This window comes from Rattus norvegicus, chromosome 2 (genome assembly GCF_036323735.1).
Source record: "Rattus norvegicus strain BN/NHsdMcwi chromosome 2, GRCr8, whole genome shotgun sequence".
NCBI lineage: Eukaryota > Metazoa > Chordata > Mammalia > Rodentia > Muridae > Rattus > Rattus norvegicus.
The window spans coordinates 37,334,897-37,357,905 of record NC_086020.1 but is presented as its reverse complement, the minus strand read 5'-3'; the positions used below and the strand labels follow the sequence as shown (position 1 = coordinate 37,357,905).

Sequence of the window (23,009 nt, the reverse complement as noted above, 5' to 3'; positions counted from 1 at the left end):
ATGGATTAATGGCAGAATGAATGGAGTGTGTTTTCTAAAAACACTGTCTATAGCTATGTGCCGTCTGCTGAGCTCACCAGGCTCCAGCGGATAGTTCCAAACCCACGGTTACACATATGGCCCTGATTAATCTCAGTGGGCCACAAAACAAAACAAATAGACATGTATGTGGAGAGGTTTGTGGGGGAGGGGAGCAAGCAGAAATGTAAGGAGGTAGAAATGAGAGAAGACAGTGTGCAAGGTATATATAAAGAGTATTGTAAACAAAACAAGCAAACGAAAACCCCAAACCCTTATCACCTTGAAGGATGGATTAGATCTAAAGTAATGCAAGTTTCCTGAAGTATCAAAGCAATCGCTGGTGTTCCCTGAAGCCATCTTTCAACTTTGTTGTGCATTTGAAACTTTATTGTTTTTACAATAAAATATTGAGTAGGTGAGTGACCATTACCTGGATAGTTAAAACAGTTCTTAAGGTTTTAACTACAGACCATTTTATCCACAGAAGTCTGAAGGCATGGGCAGCATTTTAGATCCCGAGAGAGCTCCCCTCACCTGCTCTGAAGTGGCAGAACTGAACTGCCTTCCACCGGCCTCTTCCTGAGAGTCAAGGGAGCCTGACTCGATCCATAGCTTAGTTCTTTCAACTCTGCATTATTAACTAGAAACTGGTCCTTCAGATTTTTCCTAAGAAGTCCATCCTATTTCTTCAATTTGATCTCCAAAACCAAGTCATTATGTTTGTGTAAAAACCCTCTCTTGACATACGCCTTTCCATTTTCTTTGTTGATGACAACTTTGATTTGGGTCAAATAATGCTTTCTGACTATACCTTGGAATGCTCCAATAATACATTATAGCTGGCTCACAGACCACTCAGTCTGTGCAAGATGCTTGATCCAAAACGGTGAAGTCATTGGTCTTCGTTGGATCTCCCTTAGAACCTACATAAACCACTTTGCACAGCACATCTACTTTTCCTTTTAAATTAGAACAAACAAACAAACAAAAAACAAAACAAAACAAACAAACCTGGGAGTGGAGGCATACTTCTATAATTCTAGTTTGGAAGACTGAGGCATTAAGATCATTAATACCCGGCCAGCATAGGTTCTATAGAAAAACGCCTTCTCAGCAAAAATGAATACCATGTAAATACAGGGAAAATAAACATGCTTCAAAGCTCCACCAAATCTGAGTTCAAATCCTGCCTTGTGAGTCTACTACTTCCTAGACTTGTAATCTGGGCTAATACCATCACTTCTTGTGCCCGTGTTGAGGGTACGGCCTTTTTTTCTTTCTTTCTTTTTTTTTTTTGTCAGTAATAATATGTCACAAGAGATTATTACACAGATTGTAGATATACAGATATATAATACAGAAAGATTACATATTTATATCAAATAGAATTAAAGGATCAAATATACAGAGTAGTTTAAGGGATTAATTACATCTTCTTTCCCATTTAGCCTTGCATCTTCCAATTCTGAAGTAAAAGAAAGACCTCCTAAACCTAAAAGATGGGTTGCTAATAGCTTACAATGAGTCAAAGTTGTTTGCACTAGTCTCATAGAAGAGAGATCACTTTTAGACATCTATTTTCAAGGAGACAGCTTCTGTTTCGCTCTACAGTTTGAAGTATTTCCAGGACATGGGAAGTTATGTTTGTAGGATACACCTTACTGTAGGAACACCAACAGAGTAGATGAGCTATAGGTGTGCAAATTAAAAACATAATGCTAAATTAATGTGGGATATGGCTACGCTATTCTTAAAATGTAACATACATTACAACAAATGCATTGTGTGGTGTCTTAAATAACAGACAGATATGGCCAGAGACTGCAAGGTCTCTGTACATACCACACAAGATTATGCTTCTCCAAATAAAATCCTAAAGAAACTTTAAAACCATGAACATATTTTTAAGCACATTCTTCAAACGAGGTAGAGCAAACTAAAGGAGCAGACATCTTTTGAAGAGGCGAATAACCATTTCGTTTTCATTAGAAAATTATTGGACTTCATAATCTTTTGTTCCTTTATGTGCGTTTTAAGAGCAGAGCCATATAACTAGGACTCTGTGTAGTTTATATAGTTATCCATGGCTTCAGACGCCGTTTGTGAGCCTGTGCATATATTTGATATAAGGTGGGAGCCTGAAATTCCTGACTGTGCTATAGTATTTTAATATTCTGGGTAACTTCTAAAATCTCACATATAGTACCATTCAAGATATTTTGAATGACAGCTACATGGACAAAGTACTTTTACTTAAATGATAAAATTCAGGATTTTTGGCTAGCATCTGCTGATAAAAGGATTTCTCAGTGTAAAAGAAAAAGGAAGAAATTTCAAAGTATAAAGACCCTTGCTCTCCTTTATTAGCCTTCATAGAATAATTTTTTTACTTCTCTACAATGAGAAACTGGTATTTAAAGCACATCTTTAAACATATGCTTTCTTTATATGTATCACAAGAACTCTGAATTTGTCTTTCATTTTCTGGTGTTTTGAGACAAGTCTCTCTACAGAGTGCTGGCTGTATTGGAATCTACTGCTTAGATCAGGGTGGCCTCAAACTCAAGAGATCTGCTTTCCTCTGCCTCCTGAGTGCCGGGATTAAAGGCGTGTCCCACCGTGTCTTATAAGAATGGACTCATCATAGAAAGCATTTCCAGAGTTCTGGCAAACCAGAACACTAAGTTAGAGATGACCTTAGAGAAGCCACTCTGACATGTCATTTTAAAGACATGTCAATTTCTTTCCAGATGTTGAGTGACTTAATGATAAACTTATAATGAAACAATCAGGAGAAAACAGGTTTCTTGCACAAAGTGTGGAGCACAGACTGAAGGAAAGACCATCCAGAGCCTGCCCCACCTGGGGATCCAGCCCACATATATACAGCCACTAAACCCAGACAATATTGCTGATGCCAAGAAGTGCATGCCGACAGCAGCCTGATATAGCTGTCTCCTGAGAGGCTCTGCCACAGCATGACAAATACAGAGGTGGATGCTCACAGCCAACCATTGAACTGTCCCCAGCAGGGGAGTTAGAGAAAGGATTGAAGGAGCTGAAGGGGTTTGCAACCCCATAAGAACAACAATACCAACCAACCAGAGCTCCCAGGGACTAAACCACCATCCAAAGAGTCCACAGGGACAGACCCAAGACTCCAGCTGTGAATGTAGCAGAGGATGGCCTTGTTGGGCACCAATGGGAGGAGAAGCCTGTGGTCCTGTGAAGGCTTGATGCTCCAGTGTAAGAGAATGCCAGGGTGGGGAGGTGGGAGGAAGTGGGTGGGTGGGTGAGGGAGCACCCTCAGAGAAACAGGGGTAGGGGGATGGGATAGCAGGTTTCTGAAGGGGAAACTGGGAAAGAGGATAACATTTCAAATGTAAATAAATAAAAAGAAATCCAATAAAGAAAAAAAAAAGGGTTCCTGGTTATAGGCAGGTCATACAACAGCTTTCACAAACTCTTGTAACATACTATACCCTAAGTGTGAGTCAGGGGACTCTTCAGGTGTTGGGACTGTAGCGGTGAGTCGGAGTCAGGCTTTTCTGAGGTACCCACCTTCAGTACTGGAGAGAGGGGTGCTATCACATTTGCTGTCACACTGCTGCATGGATGGAGGCCGAACAGCTTCTGGGCAGTCAACAGATGCCTGTCCAGTATAGGAGAGGCACTGGACAGTGCGCATCTGCTGTCCAAGGCCGCACTGAGCAGAGCACTAAATTCAAAGATATTGAAAAAAATACTGATTTTCAGTGTTTATCAGATAAAAAGGTATTATTTTTAATTATTGTACACATTAACTTTTAAAGACCCTATGCAATCATTATTGAGAGGCATATGACTCGTTCATTTTACTATGGAATTGGTTTCAAAACTCAAGAATTGAATTGTTGTTCTAGAAAACAGAAGCCAGATAGTACTCAGAAGACAAGGGATGGCAATTTCTTGGGCTGCCATAACTATTCCAAACAAGTTTGGCAGAATTAAGAAGAGAGTAAGGAGGCTATCTCATAGAAGAAGTGAGGCAGGGATGCATGGGGTGGCTCAGTGAGCAAAGCTCTTACCCACAAGCCTGGTGACCTGAGTTCTATCTTTGGAATCCACATAAAGGTAGAAGGAGAGAACTGACTCCAGAGTTGCCCTAGGACTTCTACATGCTCAGGCATATGTGTGCATGTACACATCACAATGTCAGTTATGTACCATTAAACTCCCAGTGAAGCATTTTGTTAATAATGCAATATTAGCAGTGGAATGCCTAATCTTATCAAGCAGAGTCCACTTGAGAATTTGTGAATTAAACTAGATGATTCTGCAGAGATGCGGAACTTGGGTTATCTTATGATCACACTTATTCCCATAGGCCTGGACACAGCAGTGTCTCCATATACTGTCTGGATACTGGCCATCTTCCAGGGAAAACACAAAAGGAGTGCTGCTCTATTCCATGAGAACGGGCTACCTAGAAATCCATTTCTTCCTTGTGTGTGGTATATGTGTGTTGTGCGATGTATGTGTATATGTACACATAAGTATGTGCATGTGCATGTGGATGCCAGAAGTTGATGTTGGAAATCTTCCTCAGTAGCTCAGCTCTCTTCCTTATTTTATGACACAGTATCTTTCATTGAACCTGTAGCTCACTGAGTCAGCTAGATGGCTGATCAGCAAGCAACAAGAGTTTTTCAGTGTTGAGGTTACAGACACATACTACTGCATGTGCCTCTTTACGTGGGTGCTGGGGATCAGAACTTAGGCTCTCATGCTTACACAGCAAGCAATTTACCTACTGAGCCACTTGTCAGCTACTGGCAACTTACTTTCTGTGACATTATTATTATAAAAGAGAGTCACAGTGTATAGTACAGGTTGGCCTTGATCTCAAGAGCCTCCTGCCTTAGTCTCTCAAATGCTGGCATTATGGATAGGAGTGGCCATTCATGGCTGTGTATTATTTTCTTAACGTGGCTTAACAGATTTTTTCTTTGATATTTGGAAGAACAGTGCTTAATTTCCCTACTACATAAAATATACCAATTTGGTCTTCTTTTAAGTAATTTTTTACTTGATAGAATTGTATTCATTTATTATGAATGGTCTCACATTTTGAAATATGTATATATGTATATACTGTATAATGACTAAATTTTATTAATATAGGCATTATAGCTACTTTGTGCTTTTTTATAGAATTGAACATGGCCGATAGCAAGACAGCACAAATTAACAGCATATATAAGGATGAAGGAATGAAGGAAAGAATGAAAATAGGAACTGGGCCAGCAGAAAGCCTCAATGGGTAAGGACAGTAGCCACCCAAACTCATGACCTGCGTTTGATCTCTAGCACCCCCATCACTTACAACAATTAAGTGATTATTTTTATTATTAAAAAAGAAAAATACAATATTAGCAGTGGGATGTCTAATGCACAGGTAGATCTATCTCATACTTAGATAAAATAGTTTGATATAATTTATAAGACACATGTTAAAAGTCCTACTTATTGCTTCCTAACTCACAGTATACATCAGAGAAAAGTAATTTGAATTATAAGTATTATTAATCTTTTATCTTATCAATCCCATGGGTATTTTAATTAAGTCCCCACAAGCTTCCCTGTGAGGTTAGGAGGAATTATATACCTTATGAAAGGAAAGCTGAAAGCTAAGGTCTTCACGGAGTCAGTTGAGGACTAGGGGTCCAGTGCTGTGGCTTATTTACAGCTCTGTTCATTGAGTCCATTTGACACTGAACTTGAAATGGTAGGATCCAGAGGACAGGTGAACTTGGGATTTATGGGGGTTGGATGGTAGTGCACACCTATTACTCCTGTTAGTAATAGCTTGAGACAGGAGGATTGTGCGTTTGAAGCCAGTGTGGCATACAAAAAGTTTTGGACCTGTCTCAAAACCCCCAAATGGTCACCAGAGCAATAATGCTGGCAGCAGAGTGGCCTGTTCACAGATGTGGGGGAATGTGCCTAAGTGACGACGTGTCCACAGCTGGTCCCCAGGGCCCGTGTAGTCTCACAGGTAGATCCATCTCATACTTAGGATTCCTATGAGTTAATTCTTACTCCTCTCTTAAGCCTCCACAATGATCAAATCAAAAAACTCGGTTTGTATCTCAAACGAGCCCACATCTGGCTGCCTTACCTGGCCCCAGTCTCCTGTCACCCAGCGGGGAGGAGGGCAGCGGCCCAGACTACAGCGGATGCGAGCAGGAGGCTTGCTCTCCTCTGGACATTGCGCAGCTGGGAACGTTTTAGAAAGGTCACTGCTCTTGCACAGAACAATCCGATGCTTGAATCCTGAACCACATTTTGGAGTACACTGGAAATAAAACAAATATTAACTAACAACAATTTAAATACAAGAAAGTGTGAAGAAACTCTTGAAGTAAATGTGCATATGTGTAAAATACACATTTAGGAAAACGCTCTCAGTTATGAAGCGCCGTCAACAGTCAATGTAAAGGGAAGTATTTTTATCTTTTCCCTAAGGTCTTTAAGAGCTTAAATCAATGTTTGCTTTTCTTGGCTAACCTTTTCTTCTTTTATTAGGGATAGGCTTATTCATCTATTCTTTCCTATTCTTGGCCCCCTTCAGCCGTGATAAGATTCTGCTAAGCTCTGGAATGTGGAAGCTTACTGGGTGTAGTCTTTGAAAGGGAACTTTTATATTATTAGTGGACCACAAGAACGTGTCTTTGTGGAGCAAGTTGGCAGTGGAGTAGATCAACTATTTTCACAGTGTTAAGAATATATGCCTGCAGGAAAGGGTTATTGCACAAATAACTCCGGACTTCCCCATGTCCATAAGTCACAAACATTAAGAACTACGTGTCTGCTCTTCATAGTGAGAAAACAAGACTTCTTCCTATGTCACAAATCTTTTCCTTTACATGTCTCTTAATGCAGTGGTTGACTGAAACCTTTTCCAAATCCTCTCCGTGAGTGAGGGCCTTATACACAAGTGCAAACTGTTACTTGAACCATTCATTCAAACATATTTCCTCATCTACTATAGCAGCGGTTCTCAACCTGTGGGTTGCAACCCCTTTGGCAAACTTCTATCTCTAAACAAGTTGACAATTCCTTTTTTTTCTAATTAATATTTTTATTAGATATATTTCTTTTTTTCCTTCCATTTTTATTAAGTTGGGTATTTCTTATTTACATTTCAAATGTTATTCCTTTTCCTGGTTTCCAGTCCATCAGCCCCCTAACCCTTCCTCCTCCGGCTCCTGTCAGCCTGCACTTCTTTGCTTCATCCATCTTATCTAGTTTGGTGGCTGTATATGTATGGGTCACATGTAGGGCAGGCTCTGAATGGCTGTTCCTTCAGTCTCTCCTCCAAACTTTGCCTCCCTATTCCCTCCTATGTGTATTTTGCTCCCCTTTTAAAGGAGTGAAGCATCTACATTTTGGTCATACTTTTTGAGTTTCATGTGGTCTGTGCATCTTGGGTAATTCGAGCATTTGGGCTAATAGCCACTTATCAATGAGTGCATACCATGTGTGTTTTTCTGTGATTGGGTCTCCTCACTCAGGATGATATTTTCTAGCTCCATCCATTTGCCTATGAATTTCATGAAGTCATTGTTTTTGATAGCTGACAATTCTTAACAGTAGCAAAATTACAGCCTCAACAAAGATACTGATGGTTGGGGTCAGCATGAGGAACTGTATTACAGGACCGCAGTGCTAGGAAGATGGAGGCTGGTCTAGAGGAATTACATGGAATTGAGTGGGGCATGAAAGGCCTGTATTCTTATTTAGCAGACAGGCGTGGCAACACAGGCTAATGTCACATATTATGAGAGGGCATAGAAATTAAATTCTTGTGTGCTTTATTATCATTGGCTTTTGGCTAGTTTTATTAGGCATAGTCTTTGAGCCTGGCATATCGGCATAGAAAGGGAGAAATATTGAGGGTTTTTGTTTTTCAGATTAAAAAAAATCAAGGATTCTATAAAGTCTCTTTATCACAATGAATCCAGCAATGGAAAATATTTCCTCCAATTTAGAGAAAGATTCATCAAGACATATTTTTAAGGAGGACAACACAAAATTCTAAGATCCCTTCATGGGAGGCAAAGATAGGAGTTAAAATCAAGAGACAAAAACCTTGATGTATTGCTCATTTTCACAGTCAAAGCAACACCCTTATACCCCACTACTGCCACACTCTTCCCAAACAAACCGCCAGCTCTCCTTCCTCCCACTCGTTTCAGTTATGATTTGTCTTCATTTCCATCACCAATTACATTTCAAGCAAATAACATTTCCCACATGATACTACTTCTCCCTAATAGTTCTGCTTTTACCTCACAACAACACATTTTATGAACTTCAGAGGACAAGCATCTCACAAGGGTCCCAGAGGATAAAGGGAAGAACCGTGCATTTCTGCACACATCTTAGACATGGTGTCAGAAACGTGACTCTGTCCTCGGCAGGTATGTACGCCTCAGGCAGCTTCCAGGGATGCCCCTGAGCTTCTTAAGCACTGAGAGCATCATTTCAGAGACCAGCAAAGTAGAATAAAAATTACAAAAGAAGTCTAAATTTAATCTGTGTAGATTAAATTCAGTAGGACACCTTATATTTACTGAAAAGCTTCCATCTCAATGCCATTTAAAGGCCGTCTTCAAGGTGAGTGTGTTTGGTTATTTCACTTGAGAACAAAAGTGCAATGGCAGTGTGAAACGAGTGGGTTTTAACATAACAAATTTGTCATCATTATTCGTCACCATCTATATGTTCTCATATTGGGCGTGGCTATTCACAACCATGCAGAATGGCTGTTGTCATCAATGCACTTCATTCTCAGATGAATTCAGGTATTCATGCTCCCTGTGGGAAACCACAGACTGTGGATTGTTGTCTATGTGCAGGTGAGGGCGGGCAAAGGTAAGGCAAGCTCTGTGACTGGGCAGTTGAAAAGTAAGGCGGGCACAGAGTTTTAGAGAGAGGAGAGAAGAGAGAGGAGAAAGAAGGAAGGAAAAGAACCAAGATAGGGGCAGAGAAGGGTGACCCAGATCTGTGTAGGTAGTTATGAGTATTTCATAAGGAATGGATTTTTATAGAACAATTTGTCTTATCTAGGTGGGCAGTTTATATCATTATCAATTGGTTATGAGTTTATTGTGGGGACGTTTTGTGGGGTCAGAATTTACTTATATAAATCTGATTGTTAAATTACAAGCTTATTGAGTTTTGATTTTAACAGGTTACTGGGAGTCGTGACTATAAGCACAGGGGGTGGATGCTGGAAATGCGAGCAGAGTCCACAGCAGAGAGTCGCAAGAGGGTGGCTGCTGCCAGGCTCAGAGAGTAGCTGACAGGGTGGGATGGAGATTGGGAGCTTGGCGAGTCGGTTGACATGCTTGTTGATTGAGATGAAAATACCCTGCAGATGCCATGTGGTCTGCTGAAGCTGGCACTAGCGTGGTTTGTTTTTTTTTTTTGTTTTTGTTTTTGTTTTTTTTTAATATTTACCACTACCAATGTCTATCATACCAATGCCATATGCTTGACTGAAACTATGACTCACTCCTGCTCAGGATGTGATTACAAAGATTGAAATATAGCCAGACAGCTTGAGAGAACACCCACATTCCTCCCAGCTATTCTATGAATAACCACAACTGCTCAGAATTTGGCTTCTATGGTCCATATTTTTTTTTTAATGGGAGAAAGTTAAGGTCTTTCTATGTAGCCTTGGCTGGATAGCTTCAAACCCATAGAGATTTGTCTGCCTATCTCCCAGTTGCTGGGATTAAAGTGTGTGACCACCATGCCCAACTGCCCAGGGATTATCTTTATCAAGGCCATTCAAGGAGCAAGGGAACAGTTACATACAGAGGTCCTAAAGAAATATATTTAAGGTTTTTGTTTGCTTCTGACTACTGAAAATTTTCAAAGCAAGGAGCACAGTGTTTCTAGCAGGATATGATAGAATAGAACCTAATATGCATCCTATTTCATCAACTTGAAAGAATCATTTTCCTTATCCATTTTCCTTAACATTAATCAATATTACAGAAGGACTCAGCTCTTTTATTAAAAATGTGAAGAGTATAGGGCAGTGGTTCTCAACCTGTGGGTCACAGTAACCCCTTCACAGGGAGTCGCCTAACACCGTTGGAAAACAGATATTTCATTATGATTCATAATAATAGCAAATTACAGTCATTAAGTAGCAGTGAAAATAATTTCATGGTTGGGTGGTCATCACAACACAAGGAATTATATTAAAGGGTCACGGCATTAGGAAGGTTGAGAGTCACTGGTATAGTGTGTGTGCTGGCATGCTTGTGTGTATCATGCATATTGATGGGTTAAGAATTAACTGCTTAGAGTGAGCCTCGGAGTGTAGCAATGGCACCTCCGGGAGGAAAGATCAGGACTGAGCTGAAAAAGAAGTTGTTCAAGCGCCGCAGGGTACTAGCAGGGATCGACGCCAGGTGGTCGCGGCTGTGATAGACGAAGGGCCGACTACGAAGGGCTGACTACGAAACACTACCTCAGGAACCGTGTATCCAGTGCACGTGCCAGCATCACGCTCTCTGGGAAGAAGCGCGGGAAACTCTTGCAGCAGATCCGACTTGCCCAGAAAGAAAAAGTAGACATGGAAGTGGAAGTTCCCTCCAAGTCAACCAGGTCTAGTCAGCCAAAGCCCAAACAACAAAAGAAAATAAAAGCTCCCCAGGAGGTAGATATGGAAAATCTTGACAATAAAAGCTAAAGTTCCTACCTCTTCTACCAGAAGATTCTCAACAGCACTTAGAAGGATTTGGAGGACTTTGGAAAAAAATATTACCATATTTCATTCTCCCAGACACCTCTTCTATAATGGACCCTTGATCTCCCCTGGAGGTATATATTGGGATTGAAGAGGACAGAGAAAGACTGGAGAGGGCCCTCTCTAGCAGTTAACTCCTTTTGTAATAAAGCTTTAGTGCTTAAAAAAAAAAAGAATTAACTGCTTAATATCTTGTTATGCACAAGATCATTTTTTAGGTGGCTTCAATTTATATCATGTTGTTAACAAATATGCCCCCATTTCATTTTAGTCAGATTATATATAATAGTAGTATAAATAAAGATGTAACAGATGTAACACTCAGGTCGACCTTTTGGTATGCTACATCCCTCAGCTTCCTTTCTCTTCTCTAGATAGAAAACAGAAGCAATTAAAATCACAGAGGAAACACCTGTAAAATAGCCCAGTGATCAAAGGTGTTTACCACCAAGACTGACTACTGAATTCAGTTCCTAGCACCTACATACTGGAAGAGAACTGACTTCCACAAGGTATCTTCTGAAATCTCTGTATATACCATGACATGAGCAAGTCTTCATGTATACATGTACATGTACAAATAAAGAAATAAATGTAATGTAAAGCTGTCTAAGCAAGTAAAATAACTCAGTTGGTAAAGGGACTTGCCACCAAGCCTGATGATTTGAGTTTAATCCACATGTTATAGGAGAGAAGCAGCTTCTGTAAGTTGTTCTTTGACTTTTACACATGCACCATAGCAAGTACTCTTTTTCTCTCACTTGAACAAATGTAAAAAAAAAAAAAAAGGTAAAAACATAGACATATCACAAGTTAAAACTGATTTGTAAAGAACTCATACCTAAAAATTACGTAATAAGCTATTACATTACTTGGAAAAATTGAACATAAATGAAACACTAGAAAAGGCCTCTCTTAGTCCCCAGTATGTTTCAGGGTAAGAAAAGTTCTTGACTCTCCCTTTGAATTTCAGTTTAAAATACAAAATACACATCATTGACATTGAGTTTGTGAAACACACACACACACACACACACACACACACACAGACAAGGAAAGAAAGAAAGAAAGAAAGAAAAAGAAAGGAAGAAAGAAAGAAAAGCAAGAAAGAAAAGAAAGAAAGAAACCAGTTCTTAAGGGTACTCACCACAATACTATTTCAAATTCACTTTACATGGACTTCTTAAATTAATCATCAATTTCTCATTGAGTTCTTTGCTTCAAAAGCCTCGACTTTTGGACAAGTAATAATAAAATACAACATGGTCAAATTCATTACGGGGTAGTTCTTCCTTGCTTAGCCTAAGATCCATGCTCAGTTGTGCTTAAATAGTAGATATTTTGGTATTGATAAATAAGACATCCAAACATTCAGCCTTAGATTTACTTACTTCAGACCAGTCCAAAGCTACCCACTGAGGTGGACATGACTGGTTGTTGCAGGACTCTTTCTCCACAGGCCGGTGTGTTAAACAGTCACTGTAGTCCAGTGTTTCCTCCTCAGAAGGTCCAACTTTCCTGATGCAGAGCACGGCCCTTGTGCGCATCCCACCATCACAAGTCTTGCTGCACTCTAGCCAGTCACCAATGAACCATCTGAAGCAATACATGGAAGAACACAGAGAATAGTGTCTTCGGTGCAGAGAGACTTTTAGCTGAGTCAACTTCATGCTTTCCCTAGAAAAACTAACAGCTCACTTGATATAATAATACAAATGTGAGAGCCATTAGGCAAATCACTGTTTGCTGTCACTTGGTTGCCATTCAATGTGCAATGGGTAGGCTTTAAGCAAGCAGAAACTAAGTTCAAACTAATAATACCCAATGTGTTTTTAAAACTTTTTGCTTTATCTCTCTTTTAACATTAATTTCCAAAGATAAAAATTACTTCATAAGATTTCCATGAGGATTAAATAATCTATTTAAAAGTTCTAGAACATGCTGATAAATATTTAGTAACTGGTTATCCATGGGAGGGACAGTTATGAATTGAGCCATTTGCCCTGTTCGTTTTATAAAGTGTAAGGATTTCACTAAGGCCAATTTCAAGCTGCCAGTTTTACATTCTGGATGTGAATAAAGACCATATGCTAATGAGGGTCTAGGGAACAATAGCTAGGTGTTTTAAATACCCCACCAAGGGCAGCCTGGAATGTAACAGCGTGAAACAGAAAAGACTTTCATTATAATGACATTGTACTGACTTCTTTCACAGTGGGATCATGTCCTAAACTCTAAAGGAGCTGGGGATTTGTTTTCCGATTTCTAGAAATAAAGTCTCATGAAATAGGACTTGATAGTCCTTATAGGGACAGAAGAAGGCCAGATATCTGTGTCCATATTATTCCTCTGCAAAAGTGGAGCCCTAAGCCAGTTCTATGAAAACAGAAAAGAAAACCAAGAGCTTCTGGTTTCCATAATTAATGTAGGAAGAAACTCAAATGTCTTAAGCTTGTCCTACACTTCTCCACTCCTTTTCTGTTGCCTAACGTCATCAATGAACCCTCGCATGCACATAATTTCAAGGGGTTTTGGTATTGCTTCTGCACTGTCACTCTCTGCTGAGAACCATGACCCAGTTCTAGCCAATAAGACTTCTTCGGAATTGTTACATCTCAGCTGAAGTGAAAGTTCTTTCCCTTCCTATCACAGAGGTGCACGAGGACACATCTAGAGCTGCTTATGGCCCTGTTACCCCTCCAACAGAGGAGCTGAGAAGGCCTGCTGATGTCTTTGCCCATGAGTCTAGTACACCTACCCTTACTCTTTCCTGAGCTTTGTGATATAAGCCTTATGCATTGAACGAAGTTAACTCAAGTTGAAGCTTATTATTTACCACCAGAATCTTTTTTTTCTTATTAACTTGAGTATTTCTTATATACATTTCAAGTGTTATTCCCTTTCCCGGTTTCCGGGCAAACATCCCCCTCCCCCCTCCTGTTCCTTATGGGTGTTCCCCTCCCAACCCTCCCCCCATTGCCGCCCTCCCCCCACAGTCTAGTTCACTGGGGGTTCAGTCTTAGCAGGACCCAGGGCTTCCCCTTCCACTGGTGCTCTTACTAGGATATGCATTGCTACCTATGAGGTCAGAGTCCAGGGTCAGTCCATGTATAGTCTTTATTACCACCAGAATCTTGACCAACATATATATTATTATATTCCCAATAAGTATTTCAAGGTAGATTGCTTTATTCTATAGAACAAACAAATAAACAAAACAAAAGAAAAACAAAAGGTGACTAAAAACTAAGATCGTGTGTTAGAAAAATAGTTCTCCGAAGTCATACAAGGAGCAACAAAGGGACAAAGACTTGAATCCCTGTCAACTGGTACTTCTACCGAATCTTATTTGTAACGTGGTAGAAAACAGAGTATATGTCACAGGATACTGACTTCCATCTACGATTACAAGCCATGCAGTTGTTATGCGTATGTTCTTGGGTATGAAACTACCCAGAGAGAGGAGTGGGAAAAGCTTACGAACCAATCCTCACTATTTTTTTGATCAAAAGTCCACCATGCAGGAAAGGCAATATGCAGAGACATCAGAGTGTCAGCATCCTAATGGAAGACTATATTTAGCCCACCAAGTCAAAATGGCTTTTGTTCAAGATTATTTGTCTTACTACTATTTTATAAGGAAAATGGCATTTATAAATATCATAATCAACTTTGAACTTAAAATATATTTCCCAATTTGAAGAATTTTTTCTTAAAATTTATTTTTAAAATTATAATTTAATGTTGAGTTAAAAAATTGATAGTGCCATATTTTTCTGATAAGTCATTTTCCAAAGGAGATTTAAAGTGTTTCCTGTGTTCTTTTCTTTCTTTTTCCCACAAATGAACATGATCCCAACTTGTTAATGCCATATTTGGTAAGGAGAAAAGTGTGTACTGATTAATCACTTGCATGCCAGCCACATTCAATCTGCAACAGTGATTTCGTCACCAAGATCAGGGAATAAAGCAGAAATGTGAATGACTCAGCCACAGAAAGCTCAGTCATACTGCTCCCAGCCATGATCTCATCAGGCCTCAGAATGTAACAGGGATGGAGACCTTCAAACGTACACCCCGGTGCTCATGGCAGCATGACTCGGGCAGCACTGCTGTTCTTTAGAGCACAGGCCTGGGACACTCCTATAGTTTTAGTATTTATTTATTTTTATTATTCTCTGTCACTCTTTTATGGTCAAGTATTTCCTCAGGCACTTAGTCTACTCATCAACTTAGAAAACATGGAAGTAAATTATTAACTAGTCACACTGCCAACTTCTTTCCTGACTGTAATCACAAGCTTCACATTTCACAGCTCCTGTTTTAGCCGTAGCATGCATCACATTCTCCCTACCTATGTCTCTGAAAGCTTATTCATGGCCTAGTGATGGAAGTAAATGTTGCAACCTCAATATTGTGTGTGTCTCAGTCTCCCTGTCCTCTGTCTAACTTAGAATTACTGCTTCCTTCTTTTCCTTCCTTACATGTCTGACGCACTGATGGCCTTCCTTTTGTTTTCTGTATTCTCGCCTTTAGATTCTGTAATAAAATATTCTGGGAATATCAGCTGTTGGGTCGTTACCCTGAGACATCTTAGAGTTGGCTCTTTCTGAGCTCTTTTCAAGGTCTAGTCATTTTTTGTTTGTTTGCTCTGAGACAGGATCTAACTATGTAGACCAGGTTGGCCTTGAGCTTAGTGAGATCTGCCCGCCTTTGCCTCTCAAGGGTTGGAATTAAAGTGTGCGCTACCATGTCTGGCCTCTTCTCAACATCTAGTGATCAAAATGTCTACTATCCATTAGGGCTAAAATCAGTAGTATTCATGTATGGAGGTTTGTTTACTCTTGTTGGTTCATTTGTTTTTGTCAGACAAGATCTCATTCTGTAGCTCAGATTGATTTGGAACTCACTATGAATCCTATGGTGGCCTTGAACTGCCAACAATCCTGCTTCAGCCTTCCAAGCATTGAGACTACAGGCATATACTACAACAGGATTAATGTTTGAACATCTGAAAACAGAGTGACTTGTGTCCTGTATAATCAGATCTCATTCTATTATAATGCTTATAATTAAGAAAATAATACATGGAGGATGGGAAAAGAGATGAACTACATAAAATTTTGATCTAAAGTTGATAAAACCAGACATTTTTGAAGAATTCCTCATAAAACCAGATTTTTTTGTATTATAATTTAAAGGAAAATGGTATAGCAAAAAAGTGAACTTATTAGTTATATTAAAAAAACAGTTTTGAACTATGTATTCAATATCCAGCATTTGTGGGGATGGGAAAGACAAAGGATTTCCACCCTTTATTTCACTATCAAGTCTAACCACTTTTTATTCCCTATATAAATGCATCACAAAATTAAGAAAATCTTCAGAATTTGGCAGTGTCTTCCTTAATCAATTTGGCATTATCATCTTTCATCAACAAGAGACAAGTATTTATATAACCTATTATTTACTTACAATATGCTGTAATTTTCTTAGGTTTAAAAAGCTTATTTAATAATTGGAAAGTAAAACTAAGATTGCATAGAACCATATACTATAAGCAGTCTATAGGCAAAGAATTTTCTTAATTTTTGAATAGCAATATAATAAGCATCTTTTAAATTGTGCCAATTAGAAATGCTTTGATGAGGGAAACAAAGCTAGACACATAAGTGCCACTAGACATTTGGTTTGTAACTTAGAATGCTGGTGATGTCTGGTGTAATGGGAAAAACATCAGAGATGAAAATTCTCATCTGTGAAATGACGAGAGTTGGCTAAGATTAATTCTATGATTCTTCCTAGTCTTAAATTTCATAGTTTTATAGAGAATGCTTGTGAGTCTTTTTCTAAACTTAAAATAACACATTATAATTGTTCATGGATGAGGTCCAATGACTCAAAATAATTGTCAAACATAAAATTGTTAAACCATAAAAGATTCTATCAAGTAAAACCTAGCCCCTGGATGAAAATGCATCTCTTAACGGAGCCTAGTAGCATAGGGTTATCATCTCAGCTAGTTGGCAAACTAGAGCAGGAGGTTGCTGGAGAAGCACAGTGAGTCCAAGGCTAGCATGGGCAACTTAATAAGATCACATTTAAAAATAGAATGCAAAAGTTAAAAACGGCTTACAATAGGACTCAGTGGAGAGCACCTGGCTGACATGCACTCGTCCCTGGGTTCAGTCCTTTGTACAAACAAACACATTCTTCCTACTCCAGGCTTTCTTTTACATGGTTGTTTATAATTCTCTTACTGCAATGTATGTGATAGTGACTTCATATCTGTTTGCTCAGATAGTCTTGAAGAAACCAAACAAATAGTGTTGTGCATATTTTATTGATTAATTGATGTTTTAAAATTCTGGTTTCAGTATTACTACAATGTATCGGCTTTTGTTTTTATTTCTTTGGTTTCTACAAATTTAGAAACCACAGTACTATAAAGGAATAATATTTATATTAATGACTTACCCATAAGCTCATATGTAAAGATAGTATTGTTATAAAGACTGGACTCTTGGCCTTTTCCACTGGGTTCAACTCAGCCTCCTTTCCTTGTCAGGGACACTGGCTTCCCACCAGTCACATCCTTTAATACTAATGCTTTCCTTCTTTTCTACTATGTAAGCCTACATCATGGCTTCTAGTTCCACGCAATCCAGTACCATGGCTGCTGTAGTTTTTCATTAGAAAGCTGTTCCCAGGAGCCCCTGTGCGACTTCTGCTGACTCTTTAACATCTCCCAAACACACACTATTTCTTAATAAGACATCTTTTTTCTATTCTTCAGTCTTCCTTTTCAATGCGAAACCTTACTGTCCTTTGTTTTTCTATACATACCTACCTATATATGCTCTCAGTCTAACAAAAAACTAAAAGTAATTTATGATTTGAAAAGATACTTTCTGATTAAAAATACTACTAAAGGTTTTAACTTAATTATATTAGAAAATATAGATTCATTCTTCAAATTATAATTCCATAATTTGACTTATTCAAAATATGAAATATTCTAAGAATATAAAAGAGTACACTAAAGCAAGAGAAAAGCTTTGTAAGTATAATAGAGTAGGTGAGACCTATTAAATATTATATTAGTGAAATTAATAGAAATTTTATATTTTCCAAATTTTTTTTCATTTTTTTCTGCTTCCCTTTATTCTATTTTGTTGTTTGAGAAAGAATCTTATGAAGACAGGATGATTTATATGCTCTACATAGCCAGTGCTGGTGTTGGACTCCTTAAACTCTTGCTTCTCCTGTCTCCTAGCACATGCAGGCCTATTTTTGAGTTTTTTAAGTTAAAAATGGATGGAAACATGATAAATAATGTAAGAAAACCTATAATAAACTATGAAAATTATTTGACATACAAGTAAAAGAGTTAATGTTTTTAAATATATTGAGAGTTTACATAACTAGTAACAAAATTATACTTTTATAAAGTGAGATAACAAAAAGAAAAGGCAAAGAAGCATACTTATTTGATAAATGACTAGTAATTAACAATACAAATGGGAAACAGAAGAGCAATCAGATGTCACATCTTTTTTTCTCCATAAAATAAGCAGATGCTTTGCCTTCAAGCCTAGCACTCTGGAGTCAAGGCAAGCAGATCTTTGTAAGTTTGAGGCCAGTTTGCACATTCCAGGGCTAAATATTGAGACTCTGTCTCAAAAATAAAAATAAATATTTCAGGATTTAGTTCAAGGAAATGGCATTTATATATTACAAGCTGAAGTGCACATTCTTAAAATCTTTCTGGGGAACAATTTGACAATGTGTCACAGTGCTGAAATGTTTTCTTACTTGGCTAGAAATTGTATTCCTCCTTATGTTGCAGAGGGTATAATTATGTACAACATAGTTTTAGTGGCAAAACTGTTTAGTGTGGCGGTATTATAGGAGAGCAAGAGCCTAACCAGAACAAGATTATACAACACTGGAATTCAATTTAAATAAACAATGACATAACTACTAAATGCCGTCAAAGACAATGTTCAAAATATACTAAGAATTGACCATAACATATAAAGACCATGCCATTTCATATCATATACATGTCTGTATGTACATAGAAAGCCCTGGAAATTACGTACATTAAAATACTAACACTGGTGTTAGAGAAGTGCTACTCTTCCCTTATCTGTGCACCCCATCACTGTTCTTTTACATCCACACTCACATCCGGCCCTACTGAACCACAGCAGTCTATGACGATTATCCCTAGCCCACGAATGACTACTGGGAATCTTATATAAACCATTCCAAACATTTAAAATTTCTCTTTCATTGTTTGAATTCAAACAAAGAAAGAAGAAATTAAAAAGGAAGCTAGAGGGGTTGGGGATTTAGCTCAGTGGTAGAGCGCTTGCCTAGGAAGCGCAAGGCCCTGGGTTCGGTCCCCAGCTCCAAAAAAAAAAGAACCAAAAAAAAAAAAAAAAAAAAAAAGGGAGCTAGCAAAAATTGACTAATAAAGATATGTACCATTTCTTTCAAAAAAGAAAAAAATTAGACTAAAATTTTCCAATTTTACATTCTTTTCTCTTGAATTCCACCCCCTACTTTAAGCAAGAAACTTCATTTCAGAACTACAACAGGAAAGGAATTAGGAAACAAATTTAATCAGATATTTTAATATGGTAATACTACAATTAAATATATTATAGATATATTTTAGATAATACCAATAATATAGACATTATAGATAATTTCTCATTTTAATACAATTAAAAAAGTCTTTATTGATTAAAACAGAGACAGAAGGAACACCCATTCAGAGCCTGCCCCACATGTGGCCCATACATATACAGCCACCCAATTAGACAAGATGGATGAAGCAAAGAAGTGCAGGCCGACAGGAGCCGGATGTAGATCTCTCCTGAGAGACACAGCCAGAATACAGCAAACACAGAGGCGAATGCCAGCAGCAAACCACTGAACTGAGAATAGGACCCCCATTGAAGGAATCAGAGAAAGAACTGGAAGAGCTTGAAGGGGCTCGAGACCCCATATGTACAACAATGCCAAGCAACCAGAGCTTCCAGGGACTAAGCCACTACCCAAAGACTATACATGGACGGACCCTGGACTCTGACCTCATAGGTAGCAATGAATATCCTAGTAAGAGCACCAGTGGAAGGGGAAGCCCTGGGTCCTGCTAAGACTGAACCCCCAGTGAACGTGATTGTTGGGGGGAGGGCGGCAATGGGGGTGAGGATGGGGAGGGGAACACCCATAAAGAAGGGGAGGGGTAGGGATTAAAAGAAAAAAAAGAATATAAATATTTTAAAATTAAAAGTAATGTTTCTAGTATTTCCCATCAACTATGGAAATACCAAATCAAAAAAAAAAAGTCTTTATTGTGAAATTCAGCTCTACAATGTATAGAGAAGTGGCACTCAACTTTTGGATCAAGACTTCTTTATGGGGGGGGTCACATGTCAGATACCCTGCATATCAGATGTTTATATTATGATTCATTATAGTTATGAAAGAGCAATAAAAATAATTCTATAGTTGGGGGCACCACAACGTGAGACTCTGTGTTTATTAAAGGGTCCCAGCATCAGGGAGGCTGAGAACACTGGTGTAGATGTAATGGTGAGTAGCTTGTAATCTGGGAGCCTGGCAGTGGTGGTGCACGCCTTTAATCCCAGCATTTAGGAGGCAAAGGCAGGCTCCTCTGTGAGTTCAACACCAGCATGGTCTACAAAAATAAGATAAATCCAGGATAGCCAGGGTTACCCAAAGAAACCCTGTCTTGAAAAAAAATGAACAAGTAAAACAAACAAACCAACAAACCAAACCAAACCCCAAACAAACAAAACAAAATAAAATAACAACAACCCCAAACAGATGTAACCAGTATCATCATCCAGAAGCCTTAAAATTCCAACTAAATGCCTGGTGTGGTATTTAAAATCTTGAACGCCAGGGTATTAACTTGCTGAGCTGAACTCACAGTTGCACAAAGGTATGCAAATCTATTGGGACAAACCTAGACCATGAACTTTGACCACCATCTTGTTTTACATCGCTTTAAAGATTTATTTTGAGATGAGTTTACAAAGCTAATTAGCAGAAAAGAGGAAAAAGAAAAGTAAATGGTCTTTCCAAAAACGTCTGTCTACACTCTGGTTGCTTTGTATGTCTCACTCGACAGGAACTACCATACAATTTTACAAGAGGCAAGGTATGTATTTGCAAATATGAATGCATGATGCTTTCTTCTTGCACCCAAAGAAATGAATTTTCACTTCTTGTCATACTTACTCAGGTGGGCAAGGCTCAGTGCTGCAGGCTCTTTGATTTTCCGGTGGTTTACTGTCAGGGTCACAGAAATTGTTCTGGACAATGGAGTTGTCATCCAATCTTTTACAGACCACTTCTTGTTTTTGGACACCTTTAAAAAAAGGAATGGCATCTTTACTTGGAGAGTAGTTTCCCTTCCAAAGGTGAGGCATGCATTGCTCCTTCCTCTGGGCAGTCAAGCTCACTGGATCACTGCTGTGCTATCTGTTCTGAAACTTTATTTCTCTAAACAGGACAGAAGTGCTGCTGATTACAGTCAAGCTTTAGACAACACGATTGCTTCCGTATTCAGAACCATGGACGTTTGGAAGCTGCAATTAATATTCCCATTTTTATGTACATCTTCATGCTTTCCTTAAAAATCCTTGAACTTTCCAAAATATCATGAGATAAAGTGTATTAATATACATTTCAGTACAAGACAATGCATGCATATGCATATGTATTTAAAAACAAAGCAACAAGGACTAATTTACTTTCTGACATTTTGTAGGACAGGATGAAACAAGGTCATTTTAAATTAGGAATATATCACATCCACACATTTCACTTATTTCCCTCCATTTATGACTGCATCTTTCTAAGAGCTCATCAAGTTAGAGAGTTTCTTGGGCTGCAAGAAACTGGTCTGTTTATTTTAACAGGGTTGGATACCTCTTGTTTATACCACTGTCAAAGAGTAACATATACAGTTCATTCTAATATTGATTTACAAAACACTTATTGTTAAACATTAGTCCATGTGACTTATTAGCATAACTAAAAACATCCTCATCCTACAATTTACAAAAATTCTTATGCATATGCTTATGATTATTGGCAGACATATCCACTACAACTTGCTCACATTTCACGAAACGTATTCTCTCTCTCTCTCTCTCTCTCTCTCTCTCTCTCTCTCACTCTCTCTTTCACACACACACACACACACACACACACACACACACACACACACACACACCCAGAGGCTTTTATTTATAAACATTCTTTGTGAAAAGATTTGATATATACTTACTTAGTATCAGAAATCAAGCAATAAGAGACATATATTTCACAATATCAAAGAGAAACAAGTGTTTCAGATCATACAAAAAACATCATTCATCATTAACACTTTAATCCTGGAAATGGACATAAAGGCACAAATAAAGCTCTTCCCTGAAATTACCCTCTCCTTTCCTAGAACACATAAGTAAATGTAAAAGTAGCACTCACAGCACTCAGGGAAGCACAGGTTTGCACGCCAGCTAATTCTGTACGCTCTTCCATCAGTCTACCTGTCTGCCTGTCTCACCTTTCCATGCACCCCTTCCTTTCCTCTGGTGATTATAGCATCCTTTTTAAAAAAGGGATTTGTTCACAAACATGGGAATTCTTATGAAAAAGGATCTTTTGACAAAGGAAACTTTTCCCTGAAGAATTAGGCACCAGATACTTCTCCAGAGGCTGCCTCCCTCTTGGGCAAGCATCAGTTGTCATGTGTTGGTCACAGTAAGCCAAGCCTTTGGAATGTATGTGATTGACAGGAACATCTCCTCAGTCTACTGATCCCAGGAGACTGACTGCTACAGCTTCCGTCTTGATGGTGAGTTACTGAAGAAGGTAAGTCTTACTACTTTCAGTGACTCAAGACTCCTAGGATTGCCTTCAGTCACCTGTGTTTAGGGGTCTAAAATGTAGTCCAACAGTTCACTGGCAAACGTCTTAAAGTATGTTGTGTTCATTCTCTCCCAGTCTCTAGATGACAGCAGTGGAATTTTTTAACTATTGAAATTAAGATTTTTGAGGGAAGAATGATTCACAAGAAGCATAGCTATGATCCACTCCCAGATGCTCCATGTTTCGTCAACAGATT

General features: G+C 38.6%; 1 protein-coding gene and 1 pseudogene across 11 annotated transcripts in view; one reads left to right on the top strand and one right to left on the bottom strand.

Annotated features, from left to right (window-relative positions):
* Adamts6 (ADAM metallopeptidase with thrombospondin type 1 motif, 6) overlaps window positions 1–23,009 on the bottom strand; it is a 211,818-nt gene that overhangs the window by 9,172 nt on the left and 179,637 nt on the right. For 9 of the 11 annotated variants that reach the window (NM_001108544.2, XM_039102549.2, XM_039102551.2 and 6 more), the window contains 4 exons: window positions 21,116–21,245; window positions 12,226–12,430; window positions 6,182–6,358; window positions 3,583–3,739 (listed from right to left, as the gene is read on the bottom strand). In NM_001108544.2, coding sequence (NP_001102014.2) covers window positions 3,583–3,739; window positions 6,182–6,358; window positions 12,226–12,430; window positions 21,116–21,245 — 669 coding nt within the window. Of the gene's footprint in view, window positions 1–3,582; window positions 3,740–6,181; window positions 6,359–12,225; window positions 12,431–21,115; window positions 21,246–23,009 lie in introns of those variants that run through there. The other 2 variants (XM_039102547.2, XR_005500311.2) reach the window with 2 other exon arrangements.
* Window positions 10,411–11,010, top strand: C1h11orf98-ps1 (similar to human chromosome 11 open reading frame 98, pseudogene 1; annotated as a pseudogene).